We start from the raw sequence: 20,902 nt of genomic DNA on the forward strand, positions 1-20,902 counted from the left end.
AAAAATAAATAAATACTGTACTTCGTCTCTTAATTGATTAAAGTCGGTGACGAAGTCGCCTACATTGCCGAATCCTAAACGGAGCCCATTAGCACCGGTTCTGTAGCGCCGCTGCCTCCTCCTTCCCCGTCTCGTTCTCTCGTCAACTTTTCTTTCCCTCCGCACCATTACCAGGCGAAAGAAACCCTAGAAAGGCCCTAGAAAGCGAGCGGAGGCAAATTCCGAAGAAACCCTAGAAAAGCCCTAGAAGTCGATCGATCGACGCCTCCCGAAAAGGAGCAGCGATGAATCGGCGGCAGGAGCCCTGCAGGAATTTTCTTCGCGGCAGGTTCCCATTCTCATCCATCTCTATCTTTGATTTGATTTGATTTTTATTTTTTCCTTTTAGGATGGAGGGGAGAGGATTTTTGTGTAATGTTCTAGGTACATGATGCATAGGTAAATTCAGAGTTGCTCCTTAAAAGAAAAAAAGGCTTCTTTGATCCCTTCTGACGAAAATCCTTTAATTTTTGGCTTGAAAACTTGGAATCGTAATTTCAAATCAGCTGTTGATCGAAACAGAAATATTTCACCTACTATGGTAGGAAAAAGATAGGAACCAAACAGTGTGCTAGTTCAAGCTTTATCATCTGCTTGTTCCGCGTAACTTTATCTCATAATTATCGTCCTTATCGATGTTTAAGTTTTAGTTGTTCTATATTTTGCTTTTCTAGAATAATTAGATGTTCACTTTTTTCTTTTTTTGTTTCCTTTTCAGTTGTAAATATGGAGCCCAATGCAAATTTTTGCATGTATCTCCGCAGCAGTCAAAATCTAACTCTTTTGGGTTTGGAACTCAAAGCACTTCCCAATCTATACAAACAAGTCAACAGCAGAAGCCTAATCCTTATGGATTCGGTGTACAGAACAACTCCCAATTGAAAGGCGCATCCGATTTTGGTGCCAGAAATCAGAGTCTAGCCAAGGTTAGTTTATAGAGCTATGCTTTTATTTTGGGGTAAAATGTATTGGGATTGCCCATATGCTATCTTGATATTGTGACTTAGTCCCCGATATTCTCATTCAAACACTGTAGTCTGTGCTTTTGTTTCAGGGTAACATGTAGGGATAATCCTTGACTATCCTAATATTGTGACTTAGTCCGGAACATATCATTGAGACACTTTCACAACTTCTTCATATACTGTAATATCGTCTCTAGATGCTAATGGAATCTGACGAGACATGACTTTTTTCTATAAAATGACATTCTTTTCAAGTACACTGAAGGAAGGGTGTGATTTGCAGAAAAAGCATAAAGTGATCATTTAACAGGAAAACTGAGATTCTTTTGATTGTCAGGTATGAAATTCCAATGTATGAGAAAGTTTTTTAAGGGTAAAACTGTTTAAGTAAAAGAGTTTACGGACTATGTCGCTATAACAGGACTCTGCAGGCATTGTTCTACAGTTTACATTTTTATTTGAAGTCCTCATGTTCCACGCTGCTATAGTAAATTTGGAAGTTTTCTGTTGATTTCAGCTGTCATTTTTCTTTTTTCATAATTAATTATCCGAACGAATTGATGTCGCTTCTAAATATTGTGAGCAGCCATTTGAGAATAAGTGGACTCGGTCCTCCTCTGTTGCTCCTTCGAAACAGACAGACACGCAGCCTCAAGCACCTGTTCATATGTGAGTCTCTCTCTCTCTCTCTCTCTCTCTCTCTCTCGCGCGCGCGCTCTCTCTCTTGCGTGTGTGCTCTCCATTCTGCTTTCTATCAGAAATGGATTACTGAATCAGTTCCTGTGTTTCCTGCAGATGTACAGATCCTGAATCCTGCAAGCGGCAAATTGCAGAGGATTTTAAGAATGAGGCACCAATCTGGAAGCTTACATGCTACAGTCATGGTAAAAAGTAAGTTGAACAATTTTGATAATCAATTTGAATTCTCTATGATTCTTTTGATCATTAAGTTGATTATTTCACGTACTATACCCCCATCCCCCCCCCCNCCTCCCCCCCCCCCCCCCCCCCCCCCCTTGAAGGAAGACTACATTCATAAGCACAATTTAACTAAGTGATTTCCTATTTGTGTTTTTACAAATAGATGTTTCTGCTTTCTGTAATTTGTATTTACTTTCTACTTTCAGTGGTCCCTGCGACATTCTTGGTGATATTAGCTTTGAAGAATTACGAGCTGTAGCATATGAAGATGCCAGACAAGGATGTAGCCTACAGTCAATAGTAAGCTGATAATTTCTCCTCCCCACCCCAACCCCTCCATCCTCTCGTTCCCTTTTCAGAAGTTCTTTCGTACATATAGAATAGTCCTAAACCTTGCAGATAGGAATGCATTGATCTATTACTGTGGGACTCTTTGGCCTGGATTGATTGCTTTCGACAAATTGAAAATCAACACAATTCTAAAGTCACTATCTATGTTTATAAGTTGGTGTAATTACACATAGCCAAGGGCTTACCTTTCTTTGTACAGGTGGAAAGAGAGAGGAACTTACTTAATTCCAAGCTGCTTGACTTCGATAATTTGCTCCGCAATCCATATGTGTTGCAAAAATCTGGTGTTCCCATGGTGGGCCCGTCTCCGGGTACCAACAGTGTTGCACCATTTGGAGCTTCTCAAAGTAATGCACCACCAGTGTTCTCAAGTTTTAGTCAACTTGGGGCAGTAACAAACGCTGGATCCAGCTTCAGGCAATGTTCCTTCCATTTTCTGGACAAATTTATACTTTTCATTAGTTTATAGAAGTTACCGCAGCTTATACACGAAGCAACTTCTATTCAACATAATAGCTGTGATTAGCGGTCAGTTTATGTTCTTTAATATTCATATTACCTTTTTAAGTTTGTTTATTCTTTTTCAGGGCCTCTGCACCAGGAACCCCATCAAATACTGTTTTTGGTCAGTCGAACTCTTTCCAGAATCCGAGCCAAAATACTACTTTTGGTCAGTTGAGCTCTTCCCAGAATTCCAGCCCAAATAATATTTTTGGTCAGTCAAACTCTTTCCAGAATACCAGCCAAAGTACCAACTTTGGTCAGTCAAACTCTTTCCTGAATACCAGCCAAGCTTCTGCTGGATTTGAAATGAAATTTGGGCCTCCAGGTGTCATACCATTCTATGATTATTCATCTTTATGTTTTCTCTCTTTTCTGATTGTTTTAAATTGTTTGATTCCTGTCTGTGATGTTTATGTCTGTAATGTTTTTGTTGACTTATCCTATGCTGATTTGATAGTACTGAATGAAGTGTATAATCCATTTCCCTGCAAAAAGGCTTCTGTTTCTTTTCTGATATTTGGGCTGTAATTTCGCACAATATTCCCATTTATCCCTGTTTCACTTGTCGAATGTTTTATTTTTTTTTGCTGTTTAAGTTTTCTTTATTCTGTTACAGCTACGCCTTAAATTAACAATCTCGTCAGAGTCTTTAATCTGTATTCTGATATATGTGCTATCATATTTAGGAATAGGAATTTAGGAATTGATGGCTTTTACTCCCATCAGAGGATGGCTAAATTTAGTTGTCTGTTTTTTTTTAGTTCTGTCAATTTTTTTGTATGAAGTGTACTGCAAAGGGTTAACTGGGTGGTTCCCAATGAATATATTTTCTCATGCAGTTGCATTTGGTAGCCAATTGGCAAGCCAACCCTTTGGAAGTTCCCCAGGTATAGGCATGTCGAACTTCAGCGCCGGTGATTTCAAGGCTACAAATAACCAGTTTTTCCCTCAACCCGGTAGTTCAAGCAGTCAATCTAAAAGCTTTGATGATTGGCTAAAAGTTCCTTCTGATAGCGCTAATCAGTCTTCCAATGAGTAAGTCAACATCTGGTGAACTGGACATATTAATTATGATCTTGGAACTTTATGTATATAAATCTTACAATTCATAGTAAATATCCTGCTGTCTAAATTACTGGCTTTAAAATGTAGTCATATATTATTCACATCTTGTCAATTAAATTGCTAATGTTTTTTGTGCTGCTTTCCTTTTTCCTCTCGCAGGGACACACACTCGGAAAGTATTGATGCTAGTATTTGGTTAAAGAAAGAATGGTCAATAGGAGAGGTACAAAACTGTTCCATTCTGTATTTTTAAACTTGAAATTGCTCAAGCATTATGAGTTTTAGCAAATTCCGTTCTATTATTAATTCTTAAAAAAAAAGAAAAATCCTGTTCCATTATCCATTATTCCATATGATAATTGTGCTTCTGATTCTTGCTGAGGTTTTCTCTATGTAGGAAATCTACTCATCAATCTAAGCTATTCCTCCATTTTACCTAATAAAGGAGTGAGAATGATATAGTAATATGAACTCTTCTTTTGCAGATACCAGAGGAAGAGCCGCCCCAAAGGTTTTGTACCTAAAGGATTTGATAATTTGATCAGGCAAAAGGTTCTTATCACTGAGCTTCAAAATTCAGAGGAGCTTCACTGGGAAATGCATTGCTTTCTACTGCTGATATAGTGCTTTCCCTCGCACTCTTCATTGAGTTATTTTGTGGTCTGCTGCAGTTTCAGGGAAAGCAGAAGCTGAAAAAAGTCTATTTTCTACTGCCAGAAGCAGAGGTATCTGATGCTAAGCGCGAGAAGCCCAACATTATGGTTTCAAAAATAGCTCTTCTCCAGGAACCAGAAAGGAAGATAACAAGAACAGAGAAAGTCTTATGTTCACCAGATGTTTGGTGTTGATGCATTACCAGGCAATTCATGCAAGTAAAATTAGAGGCCTTCTTAGAACTTTCGGGGAACAGCAAATGTGAATGGGATTTATGATGTATAAATATTCATGTAAATTTAGGTGGCATCTGGCTGGTGCTTCAGGAGTTGCTTGTATCAATGATCCTGTCTCTCTCTCTCTCTCTCTCTCTCATCTATTTCTTTTTCATCATTTATACTGATGTGGTAAGCTTTGTTTTTCTTATTTTTTCGGTAATTATAATATTACCATCGCCCTCAATGCTGCTATCCTTGGATAGTTCTTTTTCGGTTCAGCAACCTTTTGTGCTTGTGGTATTGTGAGCACACATTGTGCTTTTGTTATGTGTATCATGCTTCGTTGTATTGTGCGTGCATGCTTGAAGGTCTGCGCAATTGATGCCCGCATGTTCATTGTTAGTATTTCTACGTACTTGCAGCTGCGGTGCCTGTGTGTTTCGTGTACTTGTACGCATGCGCCTGCACTTGCGATGCTTTTTATCCTCCTGCGTCGCGTGCTTATCTTAAGACTGCAACAAGAAGTGTAAGGGACAAGCGTTGAAGGAAACAAGCCCTTGTGAGTGCACGAAGTAATGTTCGCAAAACAAGCATGCTAGGAGATTTGGCCATTCCAATTCAGCTTCATTTTGATTCAGGCTCTTGAGTTCGGTTGAGAACCAAAAATGTTCCAAATTTATTTCTCTAAAAATAAAATAATATAATATAATATAACCAGGAAGATACAATTATCTCCAGTCATCAGGTGAGCATTAGTAGTAGAACTCGAGGCACCAGAAAACCACTCTACATTGCAATAGATAAGTGACTAATTTTTTCATATACATTATGCTTCTCAATGCCCACAAAGGAGTAAACACAAGTCCTAGAAAAATAGCTGATAACTACAGACAACCACACAAGAACCTATCCCCTGCCAAATGGGCCAAGAATGCGCCCGATGAAATTTGAATAATTGAAGAGGGCAAATTATCAGGATGGTAGCAGAGGTTTCTCTAATATGGAGAGAGATTCTTGTGGTTTTACTAATAAAGAGAGAGATTCGTTGTGCTGCGAATGCTTCGTTGTTGATCGGCTATTCCTTTGGCAAGCCGCGTTTCAATCGGAATCATTTCTACTGGTTTTCCGGCAGAAGATGTGCCACCACTAAGTTTTGGGGTGAACCATCTCCTTAGGGCAAGACCATTTATTCTTATTTTTCCGTGTGATTCGCCCCCTTGGTAAGGAATCCCCAATCTCCTTAAGAGCGAACCAACTGCTTGACCAAGCCTGCATTTACAACTTTAACTCAGTCCACATACAATAGCCAACTTTAAAAAAAAAGTCCTTTGGAATTGTAATAATGCAGGAAGTTGATGATTCAAGAAGGCATAGCAATTTCTTTCTCGGGATAGTGATAAAGAGAGTAGCATTTGAGTATGCATATGTGCATGAACAGCACTATGTTATATTATCAACCTGTGTCTTTTGGAATAGTTGTAAACAGATGTTAGGAAGTATAGTTTATAAAGCAAATTTCTAAAATGAGAGTCAACTTCTAAGAATGGGCTCTAATTAATAAAGTGAATATGCTGAAATTTTTGTTTCAGTGACTTGAAGTTTGCATAATGTGATAGTCCTATTACTATAAACACCATATCTTATAGCTGTTGCAGACTCGCACAGAATAGTAAATGAACTACTTATACCAAATATAAGTGCGGTTGAATAGATATATTAATAAATCCATCACCTTCCAGCTATGTTAACTGATTTTTCTCCTTCAACAAATCCAATTTGTGCCTTTGCTGTTGGTAATAAAACTGTGATGCTGGGTAATTTCGCGCCTGTGGAAATGGATAATACTAAATAATTAATTGCAAAAAAAATAGTATTAAAGTACTCTGGTGCACAGACTCTCTAGAAGCATCAAAAAGAGCTATAGCCAGTAAACTGTATTTTTTTTGCTTATTAAATATAGCAAGAAAAATTAAATGTTTGCCATTTTTTATTCAAGAGCAGCAATATTTGTTAAGTCAAAAAGCATACATGTAGGGTATACATGAACATCTGAATTTTGTAGGATATCTGCAATAGGTGAGGCCATAACGGTAAATGAAAAATAACTCTACATGAGCCTTATATCATGTCAACTATCAGCTAGTACTAACACCTAAAAGCTTCAACTGATTAATAACAACAACCGTGCAAAACTGATAGGTAAGGAACAAAAGAATTACAGTAGACTTGTTACCTGCAGCTAGTCGATGCTTCAAACTTTTCAAAGTTGTCAAAAGATAAACCTGAACATACATTGAAGATGGAATCAAATGGATTATGAAGAAATAATATTTTGCCTTCCATAGTTATTATTATTCTCCTTGAATTGAAAATGCCACCAATCAAGTGTAATATTCTCGCTAGACAAAGAGGAAAGTGTCGAATCAACATGAAGCAACACACTGAAAACTGACATACTATACTCGTACATAGCAACTCCTAGCAACGCTAGAACTAGTATGAGTAAGCAAATAGTAATTGTGAAAGTACGATGCAAATCCAATAGTTTTATAAGAAGACCATTGTAATTACATTTTTGTGAACTTGTATTGTTAGGAAAAGAACAGAAAGCTACCTTTACAAGATCCCTCGTACAGTCATTGTATATTATTTCCTAGCAGGAGCATGGTGAAGAGGGAATAAATATGTGGTCTTAAGATTCAAGGCCTTGTATTAGGCATAAGAATCCTTCAAAACTAGTAGCGTATTCTGTGCACAACAACAAATGGTAATAAAGAATGTATTCTCCCACAGAATTTCTATCCACAAGTTCCATTCTATCATTTATCATGAAGCAGAATCTAATTAACTATTACCTCACAGTGTGCAAGGAAAATTCACTTATCATCCATTACATTTAAGAGAATAAACAATATCATGAGAAGAGGAAAGGTAGAGGCTTAAAAGAGTGTTTACCGTTATCTCATCATAGTCTATTTCATTTAAGTAGATAATTCACTGATCGTTTTATTTACAAAGGACTAGTGGGCATGGCAAAAATTCATTGATCTAGGATGGCTACCTCAACGGTATGGAGCTGTAGTTTCCTAGCATCGACAACAATCGGGCTTTCTTTAAAGGATAATCGTGGAACTACTCCAAATGAAGCAGCTTCCTGAGAATACATTATTGTCAGGTACTCGCTGGTGATGGAAAGAAATTGAAAGAGAAATATTAAAGAAAGTAACTTTTGTTATGCAATACCTCGAGTATCGAAAAAGAACGGGTATCATACTCCCCAAATCCATCAAGCACTGAACTTATATTCGAGGATTTTGAGGCATCAAAGCTGATCCCCGAGTTCTCAATAAGCTTGTTTCTCAACGAGGAATCATGAGGGAATTTCAAGCAACCTAAAACTTGAGAAATAACATCAATTGTAGGCAGTAGACTGGCCGATATTGCTTCACGATATACTGCAATAGCTAATGATGTCCTGCAATACTTTACCAATTAGAAACCGCACACCCGAGCAATGTTACATAGGATCTTCTTTCAAAAATAGACTGAATCTTGAAATTTGATGCAAGTCTAGTAGCATGCTTGACTACTTGCTAATATGAGCTATGGACAAAAGTTCAAGGACTTGGATCTCTAAGCTAAACAAGTCAATGAAATGACGCTGACATTCTTAATTTATACAGTATACAAATCTTCCTAATAATTGATAATACAATAGGTGACATACAGCTTTTAACTTGTCCCAAAACAAACTAGTACAGGCTTTTGTGTTTAAAAATCTTCATGAAACAGTTTAGCGGAAGTTATATCACAATGGAAAATATGTAATCCGGGAATTAGAGGTCGTTAAATTAAAAAGATTGAACAAACTAACATCTTACAGAACATATCTATAGCTCTCAGGATCACTCAGAGAAGTACTGTACCATTTGTTATCAATTTGTGGTCTTCCGGAGTTGAACGTGACAACAGTATTACCAAGTGAGCATTCGTTCTCAAAGCTTTGTAGGCACAAACCTTCAACAAAGTAATTTCATTATGGAAGCTGATTGTATTTACATCCGAAAGGAACAGAATTAAACCCACCACAAGAACATATATTTGATGACAATGGGAATAGCACAGTTCCACCCTATCCCCATAGAATTGATTACCATGGATAGGGCAGCAGATGGGGATATTCAGACTCATGGTGGAATATCCACTAGCTATAAATGTGATAGTTCGAATCGTGGGGATATCTACCACTGTCCCCACCTCTCCCTTTTGCTAACACCACATTAAGCTACTATAAATGTGAAGTAAACAGCAAATCAAGCCTTGTCAAATAAACAGACACAATCTCTGATAGAAACAATCTAGGAAACTAATCAAGAGCAATTTCCTTCAATTTTAAGTAGCTAAATAATGGATTGACTACAGACGAACTTACCAGTGAGGCAGCGTACCATAATGAGACTTAGACGAATGCCATCAATTTTAGCTTGCTCAAATAGCTTAAAACCCAGTTCTGCTTCACCTTTCCTTTAAATCCAGAGATTAATAATCTGACCGCAATCAATAAATTAAAAAAAAGCGGCATAATTCAGAAGTTATGATTATTACTTTTCACATGCTACTATAAGAACGGAATACGTGATGTCATTTGGGTGCACTCCTAACTTCTTTGTTTCATTGAAAACCTGAACAGACTTCCAGATCAGGCCACCATCGCCTGCAATTTTGTTGTATAATCAGCTTAAGTCTGGGGAGTATGTGGAGTAACCGCTATGTAATTCACAAAACAGAATTCCAAATTACCAAAAGATCATAATAAATAAATATTCAGAAAATAGTAACTTTGCTACAATGTAAAATGGTAACTAATTCAATTTTTACTTATTGTAATCTGATGAGATGGCTAACAATTTTATCTAGCACCTAAATGTAATATCAACTTCATGTCTCTGGAAGCAAACAATGAGAGAGATATAGCATTTACCTCCGACTAAGTTATCCATGTTTTTTATAAGAGTCACAACCATTAGAATGCTAATCCTCCCTCCCTTTGTCTAACTAATTCATGTTTTCCTAATGCTCCCTCTCGTTGACTAAGTTATGCATATTTTTTATTAGAGTTGCAACACACTAGAATGCTAGTCTGTCCGTCCATCCCCCACCCTACCATCAACACCTAAACCACTACTGCTATGCAACCTATGCACCATAACTTAATAGAATAACATCGCTGCTGGTTTAATCAAAAGAAGTTAGTAATTTTTAAGTTTTGGCATTGATCTATTAACACAAACAGAATTAAAAGAGTACTAAGCAAAAGCTAGAACAGATATAAAGCGACCAAAATAGTTTTCTGGGACGAGAAGAGGCATACATAAGGAGGTGATTAAAGCATTTAGCATTGATACTGTTGGAAGAATGTTGCTTGATTTGATCTCCTCATACAGCTCCAGTGCCTTTTTCCAGTTTTTTGCCTACATAAAAGCAGATACTCCGTAGTCATGACAACAGGGTTCAAGTCAAACAGAACCATATGAGAAATATACTGGAAATAACTTGCTAACTACTCTTAGCATATTAGCATCAGAGAAGCATAAGTATGCAGAAGAGCAAGCATATAATTTCTTCGGTGAAGCAAATAGACATTGTGATTGTCACTTTCCCCAATGATAGGTTCCATTGCCCTGTGAAATAGGTTTCAGTCCCTTAACCTACAATATGTCATCACTTTTGCCTCCATTTTTATTCTAGATCTATCACTTTCCTCACGGGTTAATGGGCTGCTTAAATATCAGGAAGAAATGTAAAAATCATGACATCTGTAGAGAGAGGCCTTCTTCTAAAGTCAAACAAAACATGAGTTATCGAGGATTGTTGAGGGTATGGGAAGAGAAAATAACTCCAAAGTCGTATGAGAATTTGGTTTCATACTCAACGACGTACATTACAACAAGCTCCCATTAAGGAATTATATGACATGTTTCCAACTCGTATTCCTTGTCTTTTAGCGTCTTGTATAATTTCAAAGGCAGCATCAACCTTCCCAGCATGCCCAGCCACGTCTACGATGGTGCTAAGAAACATCTGCATATAAAACCAAATAACTTAGAATAAATGAATCTTTCACTTATTTTCAAAAAATTATGGTGTAAGGAGAGATTATTACCTCATCAGGTGTCACCCCATTCCTTTTCATATCATCATAGATTTTAAGCGCAAAGCCAAGATCATCATTCAAGCTACAACTCCTGACAGCAATCGTGTAAACTTCTGAGGTGCCTTTTATATTGTAGTGATTAAGCATCTTATACACTTCTCGTGCTCGGTCAACCTAAGGATAAAGAATGAACTGATCTGATATTAGGAAGACAAACTTAAGTTCAACTAACCATTTTTAGGACAGTTATAGAGACCTGGCCACCCTGAATACATGTCTTTATCAAAGCTCCAACTGTAACATGATCTGGCTCTATTGGCTTAGGCTCTGCCATCATCTCTGCTAAGACATCAAAAGCACGATGAACAGCTCCTGATTCACCACATGCAGTGATCAAGGCATTGAAAATAACTCGATCAGGCTGCACTTTCTACTGTAAATAAGATATCATTAGGTATAAAGAATAAACCCATAGTTAATCTAAAGTATTCAAAATGAAGATATATCAATACACATATATATCACTGCAAAGTTATCGAGTGACACATACACACATATCCCTGCAAAATCTATATATTCATATATTCCCTTCAAAAACTTAATTTCTCGCCATATACCCTTGTAATTACAGATATATGTCCTGCTTTTAAATGATATTTCTAAAGCAAAACCCACTTCCACCCATAAATCGGGACACTTCCCAACTTAAAAGTTCCGTAAATTGCACTTTCAAGCAGCATAAATGATAATTCAGACAGAGTCATATATGTATAATGATGATTTTGCAGGAAGATACGTACAAAATTGCCTTAGAGGGAAATACGACTACCAATTGCTCTTAGGAGCCGTTTGGTTGCATGCAGTTGCAACTGCACTGCAGTTGTAACTTCATGCAAATACAAATTCGGTGTTTGATTTGACGTATTTAACTTCAACTGCTGCAGTAGGAACTGCAGGAGTTTTAACTACAGTAGTTGGAATTATGCCCAAATTGGCCGCAGTTTCAACTGCAGTATTTGGAGAGAGTAACTTTAAACAAAAGGTATGCTTACCTCCTTACTTATTTTTTAAACAAGAAATATATATTTTTTTCACAATGGAGATAATCTCACCATCATATATATATATATATTATGATAAAATTTTAAAAATCATTTCCCAATTGCATGGAACCAAACAAATTATGTATAGTTGTAGCGCTTTCTACTGCATCAAACCAAACAGGATGCATGAAGTTGCAACTGCTGTATTTCCAATTGCATGTATCTCCAACTACATTGTATTTATAATTACATCAAACCAAACAACCCCTTAGTGTAGCCAGTCAAAAGAACTAGAATATAAGAAACGTAAACTAATTTCGAATCATACCTTGGATCTCATGATTCCATAAGCACCAAATGCTTTTGCCAATTGTCCAGCTCTGGCACAACCATCAATGAGTGCACCGTATGTATTGGCATTTGGCTCTACGCCAGCATTAACCATCTCATGGAAAACCTAACAATATCAGTGATATTAATTAATTGCCTAAATCTAGAATATGACAAGACAACTACCAAGAATATACATATCAGAATAAGGGTAGTGGGTAACAAACCATCAACAACAATATGTACTGATCAATCTCCTACTTCATTAAAATCCCATTCACGACTCAATGGCAACTAATCTTGGGCCGCAAAGGCTTCTCGGTTTCTCCCTACCCACAGCTCACTGATCTAGGCTGGTTTGCTAGTTAATTGCACATGTGGCCTCACATGATGTATGAAGGCTCTCCATATACAGTTGCATAGAGAAATGCGATCTGCTTATTTGGAAGGCAGGAGGTATGATATGGCACGTGTCTCTCAATGTGACCCGCCCACATAGAGGGACTGCATATGGCATTGAGGTGCAATATACACACAAAATCATTAATGTGGCTGGATTAATTACTTCTAGAAGTTTGAAGTATTGTGAGATTAAAAAAAAAAAAACATGACAAATAGGTTTAGAAGAGCAGATAAAAAACTCATGTTTGATAGACTGACAGCTATATTAGATGGCCATGTGAAAAGTTGCCTATATCTCTGTATTACATGCCAGTATTTTGTAAGAATATTTCCATCTTCCTATAGTCACTACTAATCTAACTCTAAGAAGAAACTAAAGGTTAGTGTTCTGATTATACAATTGCTTAGATACAAGTATTCAACATGATTTGTAATTGCTTAGATACTTGCATTTGACATAACTAAGTCGAGCTGCATAAATCACCATACAGAGCAGCTAATATTGTTGTGTATGATACGAAAACGAACTACACTAAAAAGAAAAAATCTACAAGCCATTTTATAACTTTGAATAAACAAGAAGGAATTGAAAGTCACTTTGTTCCATGCTTGTATACTTGGCTAGATTACCATACTTCAAACATGGCATCAACTTTTCGACTTTTGGCACAGGTCGATATAAGCGTGGTATAAAGTTTGCAATCAGGTTTCAACCCAGCCTCCTTTAGCAGTAGCATAACCTGGAATGCTCCTACAAAGAGTATATGAAAAACAAGTATTAATAGGCAAAAGTGAATCAATCTGCTTTTAACGAAAATAAAATAATTACCATCAAAGTCCTGTGAGCTTGCACACACAGACAATAGCATGTTGAAGGTGCTCATAGTTGGATTCCTAATCAATTTGCCAAACCGGATTGCTTCTTTTACAGCCTTTTGACTCTTGCAGGCATTCAAAAAGCTTTTCTGATGAACCTGGAAAGATGGTAGATATCAACAATCTGCACAGAAAGAGGCGAGAACATAGTACGAACAAATATACTGCAGAAAGAATAGATACCTTTTCCATGTCCAACAACCCTTTTCGGTCCATGCTCTCTAGCAAGTCTAGACAATCCTTCAACCTAATTATTAGAAATACATAGAAGTTGAAACAATTCTTCAATTTCAAGATGACCAAAATCACTTGGAGAGCATTGAATACCCAAAATCAACAAGAGAGTATTGAATACTCTAGGTTGCTTTTGTTTAACGCAACGAGTTAGAAAACACTATTTTATATCAGAATGGAATAGTACCTTCCATCCCTCAACAAGCTACTGTAGGTTCTTAAATATGCTGATGGATCATTTGTGCCTTTTACGTTGGATTGTGGATACATAGACACAGTTCTACTGTTATTTCCATGAGAGAGACTTCTTCCTTCACCTTCTGTAAAATCGCGGACTTTCTCTATTTTCTTTTCCTTACCTACAGGACCTTCCCTTAAGCATGCGAGAGGAAACCGGCCTTCTGAATAAAGAACAAGGAAAGAACAGCAACACCTAGAAATTGTCAAGAGCTTGAAAAGTGAAGAATATATAAGTCAAAGGAACATGTACCAATTCCAAGGTTCGACCTGCCATAGAACGAGAACCTTCTCCACAGATATTGGAAACCTTCAGTGCATTCATTGATTGAGAGGAGCTAATGCTGTCTTGAATAAGATAAAGAGGTTCTGGCATCAAACTTCTAAAGCATGATATAGTAGTGATCTCAGGCTCTTCTTCATTGCAAGAATAAATCTCTTTTGCGACTTTCTTCAGATATTCATAATTGTTCGCTAACTCAACACTGTCAGCATTCACAGGCTCTAGATTAGAGTCTTGAGTAATTTCCCTCTGTATCTTATTCATTGCTAGAGAAGGAGAACCAAAGTTATCTTCAGCTATCATATTGGGCAGATCAGAGAATGTTTCAGCTTCCTCTTGCTTATCTCCCTCTACAGTATCGGTAATGATAAAAGGAGGAATAGAACAACTGGCTTGAAGTCCTTTAGTCCCACCATCCGCAGAAACGCCAAACTGAGGCTTAAGGAACTGTGCATCCAACAGCTGAAAAGTGTACAGCTCACATTAGAAAATTTCATCAGCTTTTTTATCCAAAAGCACTATGCCTTTTATAAATGTAGGACTATACATTAGTACTAATAAGTTGGGCTTAAACATTTCGCACTGTGTGATCAAGGCCCATCAAGTTATTTATACTAGGGCAACTCACGGTTTACAAGAATCACTCAAGAACAATCTGCTACTTAATTGTTCAAACAAGAGAAAATGCTTAAAACTAGGGATGAGTTATCTCCGTTTTAAGAAATATGGTAAATCAGCCAAAGAAATAAGAGCTTGAAGGGACAGAATTTGTAGTATCCCGACAGTCCCAAATCAAAAGGAAAAGACAATTCTGATGTTCATAGCATCTGGAAGGCCGGAAGTGGAGCATTTCCTCCTGAGAATATAATGGCATTGAAGAAGCAACAGAGGGAGCGAATAAGCAGCCAATGGAAAGAGAAAGACTAGTCCCCTAAAAATTGCTTGACACAATATTATCTACGCACAGGGGTATTTCCATCATCTCGAACTAAGATATGCATGAAAGGACAGCAATCCTATGCCTCCATGATCATAAAGGCATACCTACATGCTTCTCACTTAGTTTAGGCCAAACCAAATAGTCTACTGTTGAAAATTGAATACTAAATAAGTGTCCACTAGTGGCGTAAACTTTTAAAGAAATATAGGTTTTTCAAATGATATCATAGTAGGATGTCTGGAGTTCAAGTCTTCCTAGACTCATAATCCCGTTTAATTTTCTTCCATTTAACTCAGTCCACATCTTTGGCCGGTGAAAAAGTCTTGTGCCCACAAATGAAGAAGAGCATCAAATATAAAATACTAAAACACCATTCTTTGGAGTCATAAGATTTTACAGAAACCAACCGTTCCTAGAGCAAGTGGCAAAGGGCATGGTGGTGGTTGGTACCCGAGGTCTAAAGTTCGAATCCTAGTTGATTCACATTTCTAGCTAAATTTATTTCTAAATAAAATAAATGAAATGGGTAGCGTGCTACCTATCTCTCTCTCTCTCAAAAAAAAAAAAAAAAAAAAAAAAAAAAAAAAAAAAAAAAAAAAAAAAACAGAAGATTCGTGCTATTTGCTTCGAATTCAGAGCACCCTCTGATCATAGGGCGTCACCCAGGACAATGGGTGGGCCCTACAATCCACCGTGCTCTAAATTCCGAGCACCTATTCTTTCTCTTTAGACGGAAAAAAAAACGATTTTTTTTTACTTTCGCTTGATGCAGCAGAGTGAGTACAACAAATTATAGTCACTTTAATTCCCTACAATTACACAGAAAAACAACATCCGATTCGCCTGAACACACACAGAACTCAAGCTAGCGCAGAATTAAGCAAGAAATACAGATAAAAATAACAATGAAAAAACTTTAGCAAACTCACTTCGGAAGAGTACCGCTTCCTAGCGAGGTAGGCCACCTGGAGAGCTGCGGCGGCAGCAATGGCGGCGGCGACGACATGAACGGAGCTCTCAGAAAGTGATTCATGGAGCGAGCACCTAGCGTTAAGAACCCGGAACCCTAATTTGCGGCACCTGTGTCGAGATCGCCGTCCACAGGTTCTCAGGTGGTGGTGGTGGTTGTGGCGAACGCCAATGAGGAGGTAAGAGGAAGAGGAATAGGAGGGAGAAGGGAAGGGGATGATGGAGGGGAGTAGGGTTTGTGGTTTCGGGGAGAAGGTGATCTCCATTTTTGTGGGGGGAAGAGGATTAGGAGAGGAGACGAATGGAGAGATGGAGAGGTGGAGAATTTTGGCGGATATTTCTATAGGTAGTTAGAAATATCACGTGCAAACCACGTGAAAGGAGATATCTAAATAACGGTATTTTTCCCCAAAACATTAAAAATAAAATTTAATCATCATAATATAAAGTTAAATCTTACTTCATTAGAAAAATAAATGACATATAGTTGGATTTTATGGCAAAACTATAAATTAAGCTTACATAACCTATAAACGCACTAAAATTTTACAAATTTCTTTTCTTTTTATTGCTTTAAAGATATTTCTTTGTCATAATATTATCTTACATATTTAGCCCAATTGACCCATAAATAATGTTGCGTCCTAAATCTTATCGCGTCCAACTCAACCGATCCAAGAATATGAATAAAAATTTTTATGTAAGTTTCGGTCATATGCTTGTTCTGTTTGTGGGTTGGCCTGCTATCTGATAGAGCTGATGGGCCGGCCCGATCCATCTATGTTATGTCGAAAATTGATATTAATACATTATGTTAGCAAATTTGGTGATATTATATTTGGTGTTTTTGAAGTTGTTTAGAGCATTAAACAAGCACTGAAGTGGCCTATATGAGGTTGTTGTGGGATTTAGGGCCTTTTGGTTTTGCAGCAGGGTATATTGTAGTTCGATGAAGTATTGTCTGAAAAAAAGCTTAAAAAATAGAAGCTGCAATTAAAACTTTTGCTTTTAATGAAGTAGAAAATTGTTGAACTGATTTTACTAAAAATCTTTTTTGTATTTTCAAAATGTCAGTTATCAATAAATCAGAATGATCAATTGAATAGAGTTAGCAGTAAGTCGAAATCAAATGAGCAATCAAATCAAATATCGAACGCTATACGTGGGTTTAATGTTGTTTACCGGGCATGTTAGCTAATGTCATGAGAGAGTGTTGTTAAAATATTTATTTGACAGTGGTTAAAAACAATAAAGTAATCAGCTCTATAAATAATCCTCCAGAGTCCTCTCTGTAGCTACTATTAACTTAAAACTTTTCCAAGCTACAGTACTAACCCTTTATTAACTTAAACTTTTTCAAGCTACAGTACTAACCCTTTATATAGGAATCAAATAATAAAAAACTAGAATAGTGGCACTGTGACACCTACCCTATATACTGAGTAGCCATAGTGACAGATACGGAGAAGCCCAAAAATAGTAATAGTCCTTTACCTAAAATGTGGCAATGTATCCCCACCTCAGTATGGAATGGGGTCACGACTATTACATAAAGTATCCATTAATTTTTGTGCCATTAATCCACCCTCCCCCTCCAATTCATAAAAGCATTTGTTTGTGGTCACATCACCAATATTCTACATGCCTTAAAAGAGTACAGAGGGGATATCCCACAGGTAGATGAAGGGGAACATCAAAGACACTACCCAGAAACACCAATTAAAGCTGATGTTGAAAGGCTTAAAAGCTTTTGATCTTGATTTTGAGAGGAAAATTTTCTAGGGTGGTAAGATGGAAAGGGCATCACGCAATGTGAAAAGGATTTGGGGTTGTTACAAAGCGGAACTGACCGACATTAATTATCATTCACAATTGAGAAAATCTCGCACACACCGAAGCCAACTATCCTAGAAAACCAAAAGATTTTATTGATAGATCTGATATTATTATATTTAAAAACCATCTAATTAAATGTAATCTTAACATTCATCGCATATCTTATAATATTGCGGGAGCGGATTGATAGAGATTTCACTCGTGTTGGAAAGGTAAAACCCGCAATCTAGTAAAACTAAGTGAGCTTCTAATTGAGCTTTCGCGCAATGTTATCCATATATATNATTATACTATTCAACCAACCACCCACTCAACCCTAGAGGATCCACATCATCCTAACCACATATTTTTTAATCTAAAGGCCAAAAACTTATAAGCACCAATGTCTTGGTACTTTTAAAAATATAGTAGTTCAATTATATATATATATATATATATAAAAGATTGAAAATTTTTTATTTTTTTTGTTGTTTGTCTTATTCTAGTCAACTTAATGTATTTAACCCAATCCTGTGGGGGATTGTGGTCGTCTAATTTTAGTGGGCCATCTCTAGAAATATGACAAGCATGTGACATTTTCTTCAAATCCATGCCCCCCGTGTCATTGGACGACCCCATAATGTCAAAAAAAAAAAAAGGAATCATCTTTTTTGAATAAAGAAAAAGAAAAAAAAAGTTACCATTTAATAATTAAGAATAATATATATGAGTCCGACTGGAATATTATCGATAGCACCAAGCATTTTGTGCTATCAAATTTTCCACCGTTAGATTTAATTTTTTGATTATTTTTATTCGTTAAATTATACTATTAAACTAATAATTTACTCAAGCCTAGAAGACCCACATCATTCTAACCGTATATTTTTTTATTCAAAGACTGAAAACCTAATAGCATCAATAACTTGTGTTATTAATAGTGTTCCAACCTAGTTATAATATACATATATTAGAAAAAAAAATTGAGAGAATAAAAAAGTTTATACTTAAGAAAAAGAAAAGAATGGAGAAGGTTATGCTATGCGAACTACCTTCAACAACCGAAAGTTATGCAGGAATTTTGGACAATGTAAACGAAGTCGGAAAGTGCTCATGGAATGAGAATATTACTAGAAATTAAACATCTCCAGTCAATATAAAGGATTTGTATATTGAAAATTTTAAATTTTAATCAATATTGATAACTAGGGTTATTAAGAAATTAACAATATTGAAAGTGCCAAAATTGAAGATCAAAACATTTATGCTATGTGTGGAGAGGAGATTATGAGAAGATATGTAGAAACTAAGCATGAGTTAATTATGAAAGCTTATGTAACTGTCACACAATATATAATTAGTGTGTACAGAATTTGAGTAATTCAGCTAAGTGTATGTGTGTTTATGTGTATGCGCATTTTTATTTTGGTAATATAAGTTGGATAATTATTAAAAGAAATTGCTCATTCACATGGAAGTTTTGAATTTTCTTACAATTTCAGTGATCTTGAAACTTAATTTTTTTATTATTATTATTATTTATGAGATCCACTTGGCCTGCACAAAATACCACTGAATTCCTACTGGGCCACATAAATGCGGCCGTACATATATAGAGCTCCTTTCTGGTCTCTCTGTTAAAATTTTCACCACTTTTTATTGAGATTTTATAATATTACTCTCTAAATCTCTAAAATTGCATGGTACTTCTCCACAATTTGTGCATGATAATTATTTTTTTAAAAAAAAATCATAAGTTGTGCATATCAGTATCTTATATCATCTTTGCTAGTATTACTTTATATAATATTATATAAATCATTCTTTAACAGAAGATTGTTCAGATACTTATATCTTTCAATGTTTCTAGATAAATAATAATATTGATATTTTTGAGAATATTAAAAGTGGTTAAAAAAAGAATGAAAGAGCAAAAAAATAATCTAAGGACTTGTTTGGTTCATCTATTTTGGGTATGGAATGAAAATCGGTTTGATCAAATCCAATTAATTTTGTTTGGTTCGCATGAATCGATTTGGGATTTCTATTTTGGACTGGAATGGGAATGACCCATTAGCCTTCAACTTGATTTCGATCTTCTAGCCCGGATTGAGATTTCATTCCGGAAGCCCACTAAGTTCTCGAAGTCCATGTGACCATCTCATCCTCCTTCTCTTCACCTCTTTCTCAACAAAAAAAAAAAAAATTATCCTCTCTCAAAATCCTATTCCTAACCCACATCAATAAAAATTTTTAAAAATAAATTTGATTTTTTTTTTGAAAAATTTATTAGAGAATAGTATTATATTTTTCATAAATTTTAAACAATATAAATTTATATTTGAGAGTAAAATTAGTATTATAGTATTCTATAATTTTTTTAGTTTATACGAACCAAACAATAAAATATAAATAACTCATTTCAATTTCTAATCCATAAATAAATCAAACGTCTTGAAAGAGTGGGCCATTCTAATTATCATTTCAGTTTATTTCCATTCTATTATTCATTTCAATTCCACCCTCAAATCAAACGAGCCCTAAATCTAAAGTAAGAGAAGATTTCAAAGAGTTTATAGATTTCGAATAAAGTAAGAAATTTAAAAGCAAAATAGGTTTAAGTCACGAAGATAGCCCGCGTGGAGAAACTTTATATGAAAAGACTAATGCGCACGAGATATAATAAATTGATAAATGAGAAGTAAATAATGATAAGTTTGAGAGACTTGTATGAAACGTTAATTGACTTACAAGGACTAACATGTAAAATTTCTCCACTTTTACTGTTCATAAATGCCAAAAGGCCAGGAATGCCTTCTTTTTTGGAGAGAAGGAGATATCAAATACGATTATATTATAATTTATTCTTTTATTAATTAATTAATTAATCCTCTGTTCTTCT

At 36.0% G+C, this 20,902-nt stretch overlaps 2 protein-coding genes across 3 annotated transcripts; one reads left to right on the plus strand and one right to left on the minus strand.

Moving 5' to 3' along the window:
- Nucleotides 41–4,995, plus strand: LOC109710154 (zinc finger CCCH domain-containing protein 46). 2 transcript variants are annotated; one of them, XM_020232619.1, is made up of 11 exons: nt 41–328; nt 758–965; nt 1,591–1,673; nt 1,800–1,895; nt 2,132–2,225; nt 2,476–2,693; nt 2,864–3,105; nt 3,620–3,815; nt 4,005–4,068; nt 4,331–4,397; nt 4,517–4,995. In XM_020232619.1, exons 1-10 carry the CDS (start codon nt 285–287, stop codon nt 4,367–4,369), a joined length of 1,284 nt encoding a protein of 427 aa, XP_020088208.1. In that variant the 5' UTR covers nt 41–284; the 3' UTR covers nt 4,370–4,397; nt 4,517–4,995. The 2 variants fall into 2 exon arrangements, with proteins under 2 accessions (XP_020088208.1, XP_020088207.1); XM_020232618.1 differs by having other exon boundaries at nt 4,331–4,995.
- LOC109710152 (pentatricopeptide repeat-containing protein MRL1, chloroplastic) lies at nt 5,373–16,512 on the minus strand. Its single transcript, XM_020232615.1, has 19 exons — nt 16,146–16,512; nt 14,264–14,738; nt 13,944–14,157; nt 13,706–13,769; nt 13,476–13,620; nt 13,282–13,397; nt 12,243–12,371; nt 11,128–11,301; nt 10,881–11,045; nt 10,658–10,798; nt 10,089–10,188; nt 9,323–9,431; nt 9,150–9,241; nt 8,644–8,734; nt 7,961–8,192; nt 7,779–7,871; nt 6,951–6,999; nt 6,450–6,543; nt 5,373–5,986 (listed from the first exon to the last, which is right to left on the minus strand). The coding sequence occupies exons 1-19, from the start codon at nt 16,449–16,451 to the stop codon at nt 5,743–5,745; spliced, it is 3,033 nt and encodes a 1,010-aa protein (XP_020088204.1). The 5' UTR covers nt 16,452–16,512; the 3' UTR covers nt 5,373–5,742.

This window comes from Ananas comosus, linkage group 5 (genome assembly GCF_001540865.1).
Source record: "Ananas comosus cultivar F153 linkage group 5, ASM154086v1, whole genome shotgun sequence".
NCBI classification, from domain to species: Eukaryota; Viridiplantae; Streptophyta; class Magnoliopsida; order Poales; family Bromeliaceae; genus Ananas; species Ananas comosus.